This window comes from Serinus canaria, chromosome 1A (assembly GCF_022539315.1).
Source record: "Serinus canaria isolate serCan28SL12 chromosome 1A, serCan2020, whole genome shotgun sequence".
In the NCBI taxonomy this organism is placed as follows: Eukaryota; Metazoa; Chordata; class Aves; order Passeriformes; family Fringillidae; genus Serinus; species Serinus canaria.
In genome coordinates, this window is record NC_066314.1 from 31,806,997 (window position 1) to 31,824,625 (window position 17,629).

At 41.4% G+C, this 17,629-nt stretch overlaps 1 protein-coding gene across 1 annotated transcript; it reads right to left on the bottom strand.

Moving 5' to 3' along the window:
• Positions 1-13,612: 13,612 nt before the first annotated feature.
• AVPR1A (arginine vasopressin receptor 1A) lies at positions 13,613-16,904 on the bottom strand. The gene is made up of 2 exons (XM_050987402.1): positions 15,896-16,904; positions 13,613-14,210 (listed from the first exon to the last, which is right to left on the bottom strand). The coding sequence occupies exons 1-2, from the start codon at positions 16,902-16,904 to the stop codon at positions 13,927-13,929; spliced, it is 1,293 nt and encodes a 430-aa protein (XP_050843359.1). The 3' UTR covers positions 13,613-13,926.
• Positions 16,905-17,629: the final 725 nt, after the last annotated feature.

Sequence of the window (17,629 nt, forward strand, 5' to 3'; positions counted from 1 at the left end):
AAACATTTAAATCTCTGTAAGTCTGAAGGTTGTATGTACACTAAGTATTGCAGTTTTCCAATGTGCACAAATGTCTATGTCTGAGCCTTCCCAGGGTGTCTGAGACTTGTCAGATCCTGCAAGACCAATGGGTCCTGGTTTGTATTGCCACTCTACAATGTAAACAACGCAAGGAGTGTTTATTTTTTCTTGTTAACAAAAGCATATGAGAGCATAGCTGTCTCCCCAAATTCAAGGTTTTACAGTGGTTTTGTACCAGCAGTGAAGTGACCTGCAGCCTGTTTCCCACTTAGTTCCCTCCCAGGCAGATATCTCTAGGCTGCAAACTTCTACTGTACCCCATGACTGATATATTTTAACTAAGAGATATTAGTTCTTAATTGAAAAACTCCCTAAAAGTTCACACACATTCCTTTTCCAGTTTTTGACACATGCCATGAAAGTGCTTACCTCATTCTTTATTTTGTCTTACCTTGGTCAAATCATAAAATAGAGTGTTCTTTTAAAAAATGGGAAATCATTCAGGGTCATCTAAAAATTTCTACTGGCTTTCAACTCTTGGGCGCTTGTTTATCATTTGCCATTTATATCTTCTTTTTGTGCATGCATTTTTTATTTCTAGCCATAAATATCCTTACAGCAGGGAGTAGAGGGAATTTCTGTAGTGGATTATGACTTGCTTTCAAGGCATTTGCAATTTGTCAAACAGTACTGGTCCAACTGGGACTACTGGATCGCTATTTCTAAAGAAAACTAATTTTTGAAAAATGTAAGGTAAGAAAATCTACCCTTAGATTTATGCATACAAAACCTAATTAAATTCAGTGATTTCTATCCCAGTTTCTACATCTTAAACTAAAGAGAAAAATGAAAGGAAAGATACCACTGACTTTAATGGTATTGCAAAGGTATAGTAGGTATGGCAGCTATATTTTGGCCCAGAGGCCGAAGGACTGAAAAGTTTTAGAAAAGCTATATTAAGTACTCTTTTCTTTCTAATTAATCCATACTGAAAAGGTTATAAAGGAGTCCCATACAGAGGTTAACAGCCCCTATCCCTTCCACTGGCAGATCCTTAAAATATTCTTTGAGATTAGAGGAACACACAGGAACTGGAAAACTCCTAATATTTTGGGGTGTGATGTTTATTGCATTATTTGCCAACAATGAAAAATTACATCATTCAGAATCTGAAAGGTTCACAAGCCTCTTCTATAGTCCTTGAAGAGGAAAATATGTTATTTGAATCTCTCTTGTTTTGAAAAGTTCAGGATCAGGCTTTCAAAGTTCTGTCTCTTCACCAAAGGCATACTGCAGTGAACTACATGCAATGAGCTATGCTAAGGCTGCTATCAAAGTTATGCAGCATTCCATCTCTCTTGTCAATTTAAAACAAATACCTAGATTCAGGTTTGACAATAATCCAGCAGACTTTTAACAGAATTGCCTTTAGTGTACTCATTGGAGGGAATTTTCAAAGCAACCAAGAAAATTTATGAAGTAGGAATCTCCAAATACACAGTCCCAGGTTTTTCCAGGATCTGAAACATTAAATGTCATCAATTTGAAAAGAGAAGCTCTAAATATTTTGCTGTAGTATAATAATAGTAATACTAGTACTACAACTAATAACAACTATTGTTGTTGTTAGTAAATAAATATTACAATGGAAGAAAAATCCACTCAGAAGTCATACCATATGCATTATGATTGATGATTTCTCAAACCTGGTCCGTGCACAGAGGTTATTGAGAAAAAGGAGGATGCAGGACTCAAGTTCATAGAAGACTTACTGCAGCTTTAGCAGGGTAATACTGTTTCTTCTCACTTTCTCAGAGATCAGCAGCATCCTCAGGACAACCCAGTTCTGAAAGAAGACGAGAATAACCTGTCAGAGTCCAATACTCCCTGACTGGATTCTTTTAGATATTCCACACATAGAAGGTGAAATGTTTAAGGTAAACATTTATTTAAAGATTAATGATAGATGTTATGGGGGTTTTTGATTTAGCAGAGTAAAAGAAAATATATTGAAAACAGAAAACTGCTCTAAGTTGGACTTAGTAAAACATCCATTGCAACTGCAATAAACAGTTTAATTGTGTGATTCCCATTATCCATCTCTATAATATACTCGTTGTCATGACTCTGGGCATCCCCAGTTGTTGGAAAGGAATTTATGGGCTGAAAGCAGCTCAAGCCTGTTTTCTACAGAACACTTTTGCAAGTTGACTAGTTTTTTATATCCCCTGTCAGGCTGAGCTCCATAATCACTCCCCCATGCTCATCTGGCTAACTCAGGGAGACATTTGCACTCTTTCAATGCATTTGGTGAGAAACATTTACACTACCATTTGAGCCTATCAACTTTTCTTTGCTGTTTATGTAAAACAAAGGTCATCCTCCTTTGCCAAGGAGTCCTGTTGCAAAGAAGTTTTCTTTGCAACAGCTGTGGTCAGTCACATCCTACCTTATTCCTTGAGCTCCATGATTACATCACCCTTGACCATTTCCTCTGAGGCTTCTTCCCTTGGAGGGATTTACTGGTCAGTCACATGGCCCAAAATCTTCCTGTCTCATCTCTTCCTCAGCCCAGATTCTTCCTTTTCAGTAATTATAATTCTGCAGTTGATGTAATTTAATACACTGCTTGCTAACATTCCCAGTTTGATTATACAACAAAGGAAGACTAAATTTTGGAGCTGTAAGACCAAAATGGTTCCAACTTTCAGTAAATTAGAACATATATAGCCAAAATCAAAATTTGGCTTGTGTCTCAGCTGTATTGAACTAAATTTGACACAGAACAGCTGCAGGTTACTGGAAAGGCTGATGAAAATTCATCTTTGTTACTTCTGAAGTCTAAAGTGGTTTTAATCCTATTTTTGTGTAAGATTGGGTTTGGAGCATCTGTTGCTGTTTTGACATTATTTATGCTTTCATTATCCTTAATATTCAGTGGGCCAGCACAAGGTTCAGATGTTGTTCAAAAGCCTTCTACACTTCATTTCAAATATTTCAGATTCCAGGTACCCAGCTCAGTGGGATATGAGGAGACACCTGTCAGCTTGCTGATGTGTGAAGTGAATGCCCTATACCCAGAGAGAGCTCCTCCTGAAAGCAGAATTGCTACATCATTGAATACTCTCTTGTGCTTTTTCCTCCTGCATCTCCACAAGGCCAGTTTGTAGTAAATTACCATAAGGCTAATTCACTCTGAGGTCTTATGGAAGGGAAAGGTGATTTTTATTTACAAAATCTCTACACTGATTTTTACTCATTCACATGTTCACACACAAATGCTCAGCAGCACTAACACATGTATGTCAGGGCTTGCAGTGAAGAATTGATGCTGATTTGCTGTCTTGCCCTTTGGAAGTGGGTGCTGTTTGAGATCTTTTGCCTCAGTATATCAAGTGAGCCCTCATAATTCTTGCTTAACTTATCTGGTTACTTTATGGTTCCAGTCATGTTCTTCATCTTCTTGTTACCTTGTCTTTAGGTCAGCTTGTTCCTCCTCTTGCTTTGAATGAAATCACATACATAGTATATTGATCTTACCTGTCCTTTTAAACTTTATTCTGCTGTTCCATCTGCAACTCTCACACAAATATTTCAATCCATAATCAACTAACAAATCTTCCTATTTCTGTAATAAATCTCTACAAATTGCACTAATGCTGTGTTCTGTCCAGGACTGTGGCAAGCTGCCAGGTGCAGTGTGTCACCACATCACCTCATGCCAATGTGACCTGGTAGATCCTGCCTGGTACGGGGACCATTCAATACAGCTGTGTATGGCCATAAATTTCACTCCAGAAGTGACATCCTCAGCAAACTTCCAGACACTCATCAGTAGGAAGCAAGGAGAATTTCCATGATCCTTGAATGACTCCTATAATCTCTTTTCTTTAATCCTCAGTTGATTTAATATAGAAGACTGCATGAAATTGATTAGTCAGGGAATCGAATCCCCCACTAAGTACAAGGTAAACAAAATGTCATATAAAATCCCACCTGGATTCAGATGGATGAGGAAAGCACTGAAATTCAGTGGTTAATTCCCAGCTGCAGCTGAGCAAAGGCTCATAAAAGTGAATCATGTTGAAACCAGTAATGAAATGCTGCATTTGGACATACGCATGAACTCATTCAGCTGTTAGGCCAGGCCTGGCTAAAAAACAATAAAAAGTAACAGAGCAAATAGTATTCTTTAAAAGATTTTTTAAGCATCTTTAAAAGATTGCCATGAGACAATCTCGTTGGAAATGGAGGAGAAGTCCCTAAAGGGAAGACTGCGCTGCGCACCAATACCACAGTTTTATCATGAGTGTCAGGGTTCAATGGGTGAGAATCAATTTCCCTGCTGTACTCCCAGTAGCTACACGAGAGACTGGACTGCTGGTTTTATATTTACCTACTGCATCCCTTCAGATAACACTCATTCAAGCCCAGCTCCAAGAACAACTGAAAATAACACATGTATCACATCCCTTTAATTCTTTGTCAGGTTGTCAAAACTGAGTTTTACTTTTGCCTGAGAGTGCACACCACAGAGGAAAGATAGTTTTGTCCTTGAAGTGCCAGCATTTTATAAAAAATAAACTTAGCAACCTCTAGGGAAAAACATTTTGAACAGAGAGAAGCCAGGAATGCTAGGGCTGCCTCCTCAGATACAGCCTGCTGTGGGGAGAAACAGTGTGCTGGCCTTCTCTAGTCCTCAGGATCAGGCAGAAGTTTCAGAGCTGGTATTATTTCTGTCTTACACATTTCTTCTCCCACCATTAAAGTGACAGAATTGTGGCCATTTCCTTTTGTGACAAAAAATGTAATTTCTTATCTCATCTCTACTTTTGCCTCACTATACATAACAGGGCTGCCAGTCTTATGAGCAAGCTTTCTTCTTTGTACAAATACTTTCACTGAAAAATTAAGAAATGAGTCCTTTCTGATGGCAAACCCAGTTACACTAAAGATCAAAGGTAAATTAATTGAAGGTATGTTTGCATGGCTTTATTCTTAAAATCAGTATCTCCAATATGTATAGTATTCTGTAATTTACAAGTTAGATAAGCATAATAATCCTTGTATTATGCTTGGAAAATATTTCTGTAGCATGGGAGAATTCTCTCATGCTTTGTACATGATTGCAAGACAGAAAAGAACTTCGAGTTAAGAAGATTAATAAAAAGGCTAAGAATGAACAGTTTCAAACACTCTTCATTTCAAATTAATTCAATTTTGAAAACTGAGTACCCTCTTTCTGTGATGTAATACCTATAAATCACAGAGTATCACAAAATTGCATTTTAAAATATTTATGCTTTATAACTGATCAATCCAAATGTTTGGAATATGTTACGAATGTGTCTGCTAATTAGCAATATGTCAGCTTGCTCTGTGTTTTTCACTGAAATGAAAGCTTGAGGATTTGCATCTTTTTTTCCAACTCTTGCTAATGAGCTCACAGAGAAGAATCTCAACTACCGCATGTGCTACTCAAACAAACAAATAAACAAAACAAAACAAAACAAAAAAAAACCCTGAAAAAATCCTATTTAGTTCTCATCTCATCTACAAGACACTTTTATAGACCTATATATCCTATCCCTCCATCATCTGGTTTTTAATTGTTGAAGAAGTTCAGCCTCTATTTTTGGAAATGTTCCCATCCCAGCTAGCAGCATGTGAAAAAGGATTTTAACCACTTGGCTCCTATAAGAGACCCAGTTTCTCTCCAGTTTCCCACAGAGGCAGGGGCAAATGAGTACTCACACTGCTGGTCTGGAAGACCTCATTTGAGGGTACTCCATTGTACTCCAAGGGTGGGAGTTGTTTCCCAGTTTCCCGAGCCTGGTTGGTTTCCCAGAGTTTGCAAATCTGGGGGAGGAGTTGAGGAGTGTGGGTTCTCTGCCCTGCTGCCAGCCCAGCAGCAGTCCAGGTAAGCCCTGCCTATACCCTCCTCCTGGGCTGAGGAGGAAGGACACAAGTGCAAGTGTCCCACTGAGCTCTTTCACTCCCTTGTGTCCTTGCCTTCAGCAGGATTTAAAAACTGTAATGGAAAGATACACACAGGAACTCAATCGTGTTTGTAAGTGCAGAGTTGCTCTTGCCAAACCAGAGTGCCTTTCCAGTGGGAGCTGGAGTGTCTGGTTCACGCTCCCTGTTTTCCCTACACTCAAGGAGCACCTGGTCTCCCCATACAGGCCAAACAGTACATGGACTTTGAGGCACACAGAGTTTGTTTCTGTTTTTCGCATGAACCTGACATCTCTGGTGGAAAAAGACCATTTTTCATCAAAGGTCAAATCTGGGGTTTTTCCACTAAACCATTATGTTGCTTTAACTTTCCATTTAAACATTTGTGAAGAAAATATGACCAGAACCACTGAGTAATTTTTGTGCTCATGCTGAAAACTGTCATTGATGGCATCTGGTGCAAACCATTTTACACTGATTATATTCTCAAAATTGTTATAATTGAGTCGTTTAATAGGGAAACAGGACTTCACATGCAGTATGTGGCAGACATACCTAACATGCCACTCTCTTTTTCCTTATTTTTCCTTTTTACTCCACACATTACCAAGAATTTTAGGTATTACCCTGACTTCTCCACCCCCAATTCTTTGTGTAAATAATATCTTTCTATGTTGTACTTTGACCTTAGGATTGAATTATCTGAGTATCTTGAGAGTTCTGCCTAATTAGGGATTTTCTCACAAATCTACCTTTAAGAACAAAGGAGATGGAAAGGTTCAGCACACACAGATGGGACACACAGAGAGATTAGATCAGAGGTTTTTTCCCCCCTTTCTCTCTTTGTAAGGCCAGAGATGTCATCTGGGTGTGAGGAAGTAAATTGATCTCTAGGCTCATTTTGGTTTTGGTCTTCCTTGTGACACAACTAACAAAGGCACCCAGCTGGCAGAAGCTTAGCGATATGGGCCCCCTTGGTTAGTGATAACATCATCAACCCCATCCAAAATAATATTATGCTATTAGATGGCAATATTTTGTAGTTGCCCTTAAAGAAAGTAAAATCCTGAACTAGTAACATGGAGGTGTCTGCAGAGACCTCTCAGAAAAACCTATCGTACTTTTAGACAGCTGTCTGCAGTACATGTGTACCAATTTGAGCTAGCTGTCTACCTGCCATTAAAAAAAAGAATAAATAGTTTTATCTATATATCAATGGAGATTAGGGCAGTGTTCTTGATATCCTCTATATGATGACTTCCTGGTCTCCAGAAATTAGTTTTGTATTGGCCACAAAAATAATCAGTCTTGCTCAGATGGACACACATGCATTGTAAGTACATTCATGCAGATGAATTCCACCTTTGTGTCCTCTAGCTTAAAATGCCTATATTGAGGCACTCAGGTCATAAATTTGGAAAGAAATGAGATTTTGTTGTTTAATTACACTGTGCCTGACACTGTTATCTGTGAGGCAGAAGAGCAAGCACTAATGATATATCTTAGGTTGAAAAAGAGAGTCAAAATGGGATTCTTCATGGTTCTTTGGATCATCTCATCTCAGGACAGAATATTTAAAATACAGTTCTGCAGGGGAATTGCCATAATGGATGAAACAAAACCCAACTCCCAAACAAACAACAAAACAACACAAAGATAGAACTCTCTCCTCATTTTCCATATTCTATTCAATTTAATAACTGATAAGCCCCAAACCTATCCCTTTAATAAAGAACATTTGTAGCTGTATATCACAATTTAGGATTCTTGATTCTCTGATCGTCAGCTTCATGGTGAACTAGGTTATCAGAGATATATAACTCAATCCCTGCTCTTTCCTGTTTAAAAAGACAAGTACAATTTGGTTTGAGAAATGAGATTATATATAGTTGCACAAATTTATCTTTTGCTTTTTTTTATTATTTATAAAATATATATAATTCCTGCATATAATTCCTTGTACTGCAAATAATTCCTGACTGCCCTCACAATGTTTGGACTATTGGAGATAATGGGACCACATAAGGAATGAAATCCACCTGAATGCCAAAGTGTCTTACTGAACTCAATCCTTAGCTCTATGTCCCTACGTGTAACACTTGGAAGCCACTCCTCTGCTCCCATGGAAACCCTGAAATATCTCACATTTAGAAAATATAATGGTGGCTATTTAATAATGTTTGCTTCTCTCTGGAAGAGGATTATTCAGATTAATTGTGTAGAAAATTAGTCTGATGATTTGATTTCCTTTTTTTTTTCGCATCTCAGCCAACAATAAAGTGAATTGTTTTTTGTGGTTTCCTCTGAGGTGGCTGGCACACACAATATTTCAGAGGGTGCATTTGTCTATGCCTACCCCAGTCTGCAGATTTCTTGCTCTGAATAGCTCTGCCTGCTTTACACAGAGCCAGGACAGAGCATTGGCTGTCCTAATTTTTGGTTTTGCTACATTATTTTGTACAGTTATTACTCTTATTTAGAAAAATATTTAAGCAGCACCTAAGCAAGTTCTCAAGTTTCTCCTTTTGATAATTATGCTACAAAGTTACATACCTCCTAGTCCTCTGGGTTCTTTATCTACTGCTTCTCAATTCCACATAATCTTCAACCAAGATCTTTCTAAAATACTAGGAAGATTGTTGCCTTTTAACTTGAAGATTTAGTTAACTATTACGGTATTTACCTTGCTATCACCTCTTCCCATTGAATGATATTTAGGAATGATATTTAGGCTTTTTCCTTTCTCCTCCCTGAAAACTCTGTGTCTGTTCATATTTTCCACAGGACATGTTTGTTTTGGGGCAGCCAATGCCCTACAAGTCACATGTTGAATGCTTAACCTGGAGAGATCATTTTCCTTTTTTTGGACATAGCCTTGTAGCCATCTCAGCATAAATACTTAGATTTGTAAGGATCTTCATGCAGTTACAGCTCCAGGAGACAAGGGGTTCTTTTTCTAAATACATAAAACATATTTTAAAATTGAAAAATGGAAAGCATTTTGATACTTTCAAATAACCTTTGAGATCAGATGTTCTATTTGCTCTCTGAGTCACCAGTTCATCTCTCTCCTAACATTCACTGTGGGTTTTTTATTTTATCACATTCCTCCCTCCAAAAGCACTTTGAAATTAATGAGCTTTAATGACAATCCTGTCTATTGCTGCCCCTGTGATCTCTGTCCCCATTCCTGCTGCTGTCATTACCATGGTCAGGAGGGACTATGGCAGGGGCAATCACAGCAGTAACAGTGGAAGAGGCTGAGGCAGTCACTGCCAGTCTCTGGTTACCTGTTCCACATCTTCCAGGATGGGCTTTGTGCCCTGGACAGCCAATGACAATTTTGTCATCTTTTGCTACAAAAGTGTAAAAGCTGATGGGACACCAACAGACTGCATTGCCAACGCTTTGCTTGAAAAGGAATATTGAACTTGTACACAGTACTTCTTAGCCACGTGTCCTGTAAGAATTTGGGGGGAAAGATAATCATCATTACCCTGAACTGAGGATGGATAACTCAGGCACCTTTTGTTTGCAGAGCACTGAGAAAGGGCTCTAACCCAAAGCCTCCTCTTCCACACATCCCTCTGGAAAAACAAATATTGGAAATAGGAAAAAATATTCGGATTGTGCAAAAGATTCTTCCATTATTGGAATAAATTTCACCCATATCCAACAACATCTTGATCCACCTAGAACTAGAGAGGCTTGCCAGTCTTCTTACCATAGAGCTGTACAGAGAGCTTTGCACTCCAGATGATGCCTCACAGCCTTGCTTTTCAGAAATTAAGTAACCCAATGGACTGTATCAAGAATTCAACTGAAAATATCCTTATGGAGAACTAAGGCTAATTTGCATGCAAACTGTTACTCTAGGCTAGTTTATACTAAGGCATGGCAAATTACTGATCAGTTGTACCAAAATAGTGATACAGTGTTAATTAACACTGAACTGGATCAGGGCTTTCTGCAGGACCAGTCCTGGGAGAGGCAGACCTGCGCTGGCTGGCTCTAACGAAGCTCAGCAGGAACTAGCTGTGGTTGCTGTTTGCTTGCTTTTTGCATAGCTGCACAAACCATTGTGCATGACTTACCAGCTGGACCTGCTCTCGTGTGAGGGACTGTTACCAAAGCCAGTCAGGACTGCTCCCTGTGGAGCAGCTGTGATCTAGTCCTGGACCTTGAAACGTGTCCATTTACTTATCCCGTAATTCCTTTACCCAAGTAGCAAGTGATACATTTTCCAGTAAACCCCATTCCTAAAGAAAAATAAAGAAAACTAGCTTGTAAGAGTAACTACAGCTCAAACTAGCGTCTTTCTGCCCCCCCATCTTCCACAAGGGACTGAAACTTGTGCTGACACTTTTCTAGAAGAGGACACTGTGTTTAATTAGTCCTTTTTGCCTTTGTCCCCTGAGTGGGGAACTCAGCCTGGGAGAGCCCTGTAAGAGTTTTTTTCTTTATGCAACAAGTCACTTATTTCAGCAGTAGCTCTATTCTAAGGCCTGTGTTCATTTCCCAAAGCTGGGTCACCAGCTTTGGACAACATCCAGCTCTTCAGGACCTTTCCTTCTTCTGCCCTGTTTTCCATATGCATGAGCTGAAAAGGAGCATGTATGAACTTTAGCAAGGTACTTCAATCTGGGCAATTTTGAATTGGCTATAAGATTTTGTGCAGACAAAACCTTTTTCTTTGAAGTACTGAGTGCACATGAATTTGTGTCTTCCTGTAGCTTTTGGTCTTGATATTACAGGGGAGGGAAACCCAACCTTTTTTGGTTTTTGGTTTGTTTTTTCTGAGCCAACAATATGTCTGCCTGAAAACTTATAAAGAAATTAATGAAAAGAAGCTTTTTGGCAACTCAGTTTCTTATATGAATTAACAAAATCCTTTCTGTCTTCTGTATCATCTCTACTTTTGCCATCTAATTGAATTTAAAATGCATGAATTCTAGTAACACCAGTACAGAGTATAGGCTCTTCAATTATGTTTAAAGCATTCCATCATATTTTATGTTAGAAGATAAATATTTAAAATAAAAATATCAAAATAACTCCTCTAGAACATGAATAAGTGCTCAGTTACATGTTTTAACAATACTAGCAGCATATAGTGGAAAGCTGATTGCACATTCCTTCTTTGCTTGTGTCCTCCATTCACTACGTGTAATAGAAAAACATTTTAGTTTTGTTCAGTCCTTAAAACTTTTCATGGACACAACTTATTAAATGAAAACATTTTGAATTTTGTAAAATATATTTAGTAATACCAAATACATTTCTTGCCCTCCAAAATCTAGACAGGCAAAAAACCCAAAATGCTTCTGATCAAATAAATACGCAGGTTTATTAGAGCAAGTTCCATGTTTTACATTTGCAATGGTTTCACAATTTTTTGTTTCCTTCTGTTTCCATTAGGGAATCCTCATGATAACCCAAAGAACCTTTTAAAAAAATATATCCACAGATGAGCAATTTAAAATATTGGGTGTATCTTCCAACATTACAATTATGTGAAAAAGTCAATATTTACAAAAACAGTCTGGAAATCAAATATTGACAAATTTTGTTGTCAGTTTAATTACAGAAGCTATAGGACACTCACAGGGGAAATGTATGTTGACAAGCCCCAAGTGTAAGCCTAGATTTTGCAATGTGTTTGAAAATAACCTAAATTTATACTTTGGGTCTCTTTGGTTTAATACCTATACTCGTCATTACCCAGTTCATTTTTATTTTCAACAATATTCTACACAGATTTTTTTTCATTATATTTTCTGTTTGAATGTAAAGTGTAATAGAAAAACTGTAATTTTTCATGTAATATGCAAACATGAAAATTCTGTTAGTACTGCTAATTGGTTTTTAATACATATTTTATATACAAAGAAAGGAGTAGCACAAACAGAAAACTAGCCAAAGGATAGTGAACCTAATTTGAAACACTTGCAGTTTCAGTAACTGTGAATTACCTACTTGCAAAATATACACAGTACACATAATGTGCACAAACACACACACAACATCACTGCATGCTGGTTTTTTTGACTAAAATATAGCTTCAGGTTCACAAACCTTCGTCCAGAATTGGTGAGAGCTGTAGTCACATTTGTATATTAAAAGTGGTCAAAACACTGTCTTCTGGCTTCTAGTGCTCTGAACAACAGCAAACACAAGGAAACAAGAGAACGGAGCCAAGATTTTCTTTAGTGACAAAAAAAAAAAATTATTTTAGGTATAATATTCCCTATTCTTTGCCCAAAAGAATCAATGGGGAGCTTCTGGGGTGGTTTAAGATGATCTTATTCTGCACGTAACTCTATTAATTTCTGCTACCATTATTGAGGCAGGCATGGGCACCATCCACCAGTGAAAGCCACATGCAATCTCCTCCAGCAATTAGAAAAGCATTCTTTTTTGTTAGGTTTTGGTGAGAAAGAAAGAAACTTGCTGCTGAGCTTCCTCCTTGCATGCACGTTATGCAGCCACGCTAGTGTCCCAGCGCTCCAGCAGCCAGCAGGGGGCCAGGGGAGCACCTGGATTTCAGGATTCGGCAAGCTCAGGAACACAGAGCAGACAGGTAGCTGTACTTATCTAAGAGATTCTCAAGACCTAGAAACTCAGCAAAACTTACTCAAGGAGCTTCAAAACCCAACCTCAATATAAAAGACAAGCTCCAAGGAAATATGTAATAGGATTGTTTACCATATAAATGAGCTACAGTCAATTTATTATGCATTGTATTGAAAACAAGCACACCTTGAATGCTTTGTAATTAGCAGATGTGTTGTGATGACTTTTTATTGCAGTTTACTGACAATTTTTAAGACTATATTTTCATGAGCTGGCAACAAAAAATAATAATAGAAAAATACAAGCCAACAACATTGGCAATTTTTATGTGTTCCCAGAAGAGTTGTAAGTTTGATTCTCAGATCTGTGTATTGAAATGCACTGGTTCTACAGCTCTTACTAAATGACTACACTCTTCTGAGCTCATGAGGCTATTTGTTTGACAACCTAGCAATGTATCTTGATCCTAGATGTCCTAGTGAATTAAAAAAGAAAAAGATGGCATTCCTACCAATAAAGCAAGTGGTTCTGGTATTCATTATGAGTTTTCTTGGTGTGACTGTAACGGTGCTGAGCTAGTCATAGTGTATCATACTTATTTATCAATATACTTTTAAAGTTAGTTTAAAAAAATGAAAGTAGGTGCAACAACACACACGCACACAAAAATATGCTGTATAATTTCCATCAACATCAAGGAAAGAGGAAATGTCACCCTAAAAATGAAACCCCACAATACACATACAGACATCGACAACACTAAAAGATTTGCCTTCTCAAGGGCTGTTAAATTTCAGTGTCTGAGGACAGCTAGACCTTTACAAGATGAAGCATCACAAGCAATTGAATTCCAGCAACTCAGAGTCTGTCTAACCCCATTCCTTATCTGGACAGCCAAAACTTTTTCCCAACTCCTTTCTGGTACTGTTTAAGACTAAACTCTAATCTTGCTCATATTGTCTTCTTTCCCCATGACTTCATCAGACAATACGAGAAGTTTTATGCATTAACACTGGAGAGTGGAGTTAGCCCAATACATGACAACTCCATTGTTTTGACTGTTTTAAACAGCAAGCAACAATGCACTTAGTATTTTAGGTACAGACAAAAATTAAAATAAATTCTATTTAAAAAAATAACTGCTTTACTGTTGCCACACCTTCCTGATCAGTTGCCCAAATCCTAAAAAACTTTCAGAAAATAATTTACATACTGCAGCATAGCTCATCAAGCAAGAGGGCACTTTTTATCTCATGGCCATCTTAGTCATTCCTTGGTACCGTGATGGTGCCCTGGACTGGCATAAAGTGCCATGCCACAACCTTCCCAAGCACTGTGACAGGACTGCAAGTCCTGCCTGCCCTGAGGCCTGTCTCACGTTGGGATGGGGATGAAGCTGGTCGATTTGGAGTGGTGCATCTCTCTCCACGTGTTTAGGCTGTGGGTTGGGCTTCTGTTGTTGGTGAAAGAAGTCTGTCGCCTGCTATTGCTGTTTGAATCTTCTTTACTCAGCGTTTGCTTTATTTTTTGGCAGCAAGGGAAGCTCTGTAGGCAGTCTTGGAGGAGGTGCCCACTGAAGAACATGTAGATCCACGGGTTACAGCAACTGTTCAGGCTGGCCAGCAAAGCCGTAACAGTAGTTGCGGTGTTTTCAGAATCTGGAAAAGGGGGAGAAAGCTGTTTAATCATCAAAAAACATCTGCACTATTCAGTCAATTGCTTCATTAACCATTGGATTTATTTTCCTGAATATTTGAGTTCTATATGTTGAGCTACAGCATTTTAAACAGACAATGAGAACATAATCAGTAAAGGTCTTATTTATGTAAGGCTGCCATTGAAGTCAATGAGGATTTCTCTGAACAGACTTCAAAAAGCTGTGACAGAATAAGTTATGGGATAATCCATCCAAAATAATGATTTAGTAACATTTCCACTGATGTGTATCCATGTGTTGATAAGCTCCTGCTTTAAATACTTAAAGGTTTTTTTTAAATACAGGTTTTTTCCCTGGGAGACAATGGTAAAATTTCCACTGCTTTCAATAAGACTGAATTTTGCATGCTGAAAAGTATTGAATGCTCAACTAACTACTGGATTGTCCATTAAATCTGGATTTTAGAGGTTGAACAAATTTTACTTAAGGGAAAAATGGAACTTAGCACTATGGCATGAAAAAACTATGGTGTTCTACCTTCAATAACTAGTTAATAGTTAGATCAAATACTCTAAATATGCATTTAGTCTAATCAATTATTAGTGACTTTTCTTTGTAAAAATATTCAAAAAAGTATAATTACTGTTTTATGCAGTTCCACAGATTTAAGTAATCTCTTCAAACACACCTATCAAATGCCCGTCTGTTCAATTAGATTTAATTCCCTTTGAAGTAAAAAAGAAAACTGTTTACTGCAAGCCTTTATTTCTCTATAGAGATCTGCATTATAGGCTTGACTTTAGTCCCATATTAGAGGCAATCAACACTCTCACTACAGTAAGTGATCATCTGGGGATATTTTTAAAAAATCAAGAAATTATGCTTTCTAACATTTTGATTTGCTGCTCTCTCATTATGAGCAAACAGAATATATATGTCACTGTGTTGCCTGTCATTACCTACGCAATAGCTTTTAAACTCACCAATTTTTTTCAGCCATATTTAACAGCAGGACAGATATCTCCAAAGTCTAACTTGCCACTGATTCACGAAAATCGGTGACTTGACTAACGGAGCACTCAGAGGTGCTCCAGCACTGCTTTGCTGAGAGGAGGGGTTCAGGGTGAGCTGAACCCTATTATTTAATAGCAGCTACAAGAGAGAAGACGTAATAAGTTCTCGCTTCATGTAACTGCTCCGACATGTGTGTGTGCACACTTCTCAACAATACTAAACATTTCTAAAGTTTTCTTATCCTCAGCTTCAAACGGACGAAAATGTTGCTGGTTCAGATTACGGCAGCAAATACTCCAGTTTCCATCCGCTCCTTTTGCGGCTGCCGCCAGCAGCTCCTCCGGCTGCTCTCGGGACGGGCCGAGCCGAGCGCCGCGGCCGCCGCCGCTCCCGGGGCCGCCAGGTCCGGGACTACGAGCGGTGCCGGCGGGGCGGCCTCGAGGGCGGCGGCTGCCCCGGGCCGTCTCTTCTCCCCCACAGGGCGTTCGGCCGCTACTCCCCGGCGGGAGAGGGACCCGTGCGGAGCCGGGAGGGCGCGCCCCGGTCCCGCTCTCCGCTTCCGTGCCCCGTTTCCCCACGCTCGGCTCAGCGCTGCCCAGCGCCCCGGGACAGCCGGCTGCGCCTCCAACGCGTGCGGGGCTGCCGCTGGCGACATGCGGCGGCGTCACCTACCGACCCAGGGGAAGCGCTGGTCCCAGACGGACCACATCTGGATGGTGAAGAAGGGCGCCCAGCAAACGACGTACACCGAGACGATGACGAAGGTCATCTTGACGGTGCGGATCTTGGCGCGGGAGATGGTTTTGACGTTGCTGACACAAGGGGCGAGCAGCAGCCCCCGTCGCGGGCCACCATCATCACCTGCCCGCCGCCCGCCACCGGCCGCTGCCGTCTCCCCCGGGCGCGTCTTGCCCCGGACGTTGCGCCAGATGCGGTAGCAGATGAAGCCGTAGCAGATGATGAGGATGAGGACGGGCGCGATGAAGATGCCGCCGGTGATCCAAGTGATGTAGGCGCGGGGCCCCCAGGGCATGATGAAGTGCGCCCAGCAGTCGTAGACCTGCGAACCGCGCTCCACTTCGCTCAGGGAGAAGATGAAGTACTGCGGGGTGCTGAGCAGCAGGCTGAGCGCCCAGGCCGCCGCGATCATCCCGTACGAGCGCTTGGTGGGCTGCTGCAGCGTCTTCAGCGGGTGGCAGACGGCGATGTAGCGGTCGGCGGTCATGGCCACCAGCATGTACGCCGAGGCGAACATGCCGAAGACCTGCAGGTGCTTGACGACGCGGCAGAGCCCGTCGGGGCCGTGGAAGCGGTGGGTCACTTCCCAGCAGAGCTGGGGCAGCACCTGGAAGAAGGCCACCACCAGGTCGGCCAGGCTGAGGTGGCGGATGAAGAGGTGCATGCGGGACGCCTTGCGCGGCGTGCGCCTCAGGGCCAGCAGCACGCTGCCGTTCCCCACCACGGCCACCGCGAAGGTGACGGCCAGCACCGCGATCTCCAGCTTCGCCAGCTCCTCGTCCCGCCCGAAGGGATCCCAGCCGCTCAGGCTGCCGTTCGGCGACCCCGACCACGCCTCGGGACTGGGGCTGCTGCCGCCGCCGGGCTCCGCCGCCCGCCACCGGCTGCCATTCCCGGCTGAGGGCACAGCCCCGCGGGAGCCGGCGCCGCCGGCGAGGCGCATGGAGGGGCTGCGCGGTGGGGCCCGGCCCGGCCCGGCCCCCGCACCTCCGCTCTCCTGCCTTTCCCCCTCCGGCGGCCCGGAGCGCCCGGCCAGGTGCCTTTATCCCCCCGGCCGCGGGAGGCGAGGGGAGGGGGAGCTCCCGTGCCAGTGGCTGCCCAGCGCCTGACGCCAGCCCCCTCCTTCCCCCGGCAGCACGGGAGCGGGGCCGCCCCGCCCCAAAGCGCTGCGCCGATGGGACCGGCAGCGGGGAGGGCTGCTCGGGCCGGAACGGTGTCACGGAGAGCTCCCTCACGGTCAGGTAAAGCAGCACTTATAATTGCGAGTAAAATTGCCGTAATCATGCAGAGCAAATGGAGGTCTGTCAGCATCAGCCTGCACCCCCATATGCCTTCTAGCCAAGGCAAAGTGACTTGTCGCTAAGAGGTGCTGGTCCTGAGAGTGTCCGCCTGGGCCCTTGGCATTTCACTGAGATGTAAATTATTAGAAAACCCCAGAGATGTAAATTATTAGAAAAAATAGCAACCTAATGTCTCTGAATGTTTCAGGACTTCATCTCGGACAATAAGTGTCATCCAAGCCTTAGCATAGGTCTAAACCACAGGTTTCTGCAAATACAGGCAAAATTTCCACATTTACTGGAGACTTTCTGGCACTGGGCCATTAAAATTCTTCTTTAGAAACTAAACGCAGTTTAGATAAAGAATGCTCTTGCTCTTGACAGAATG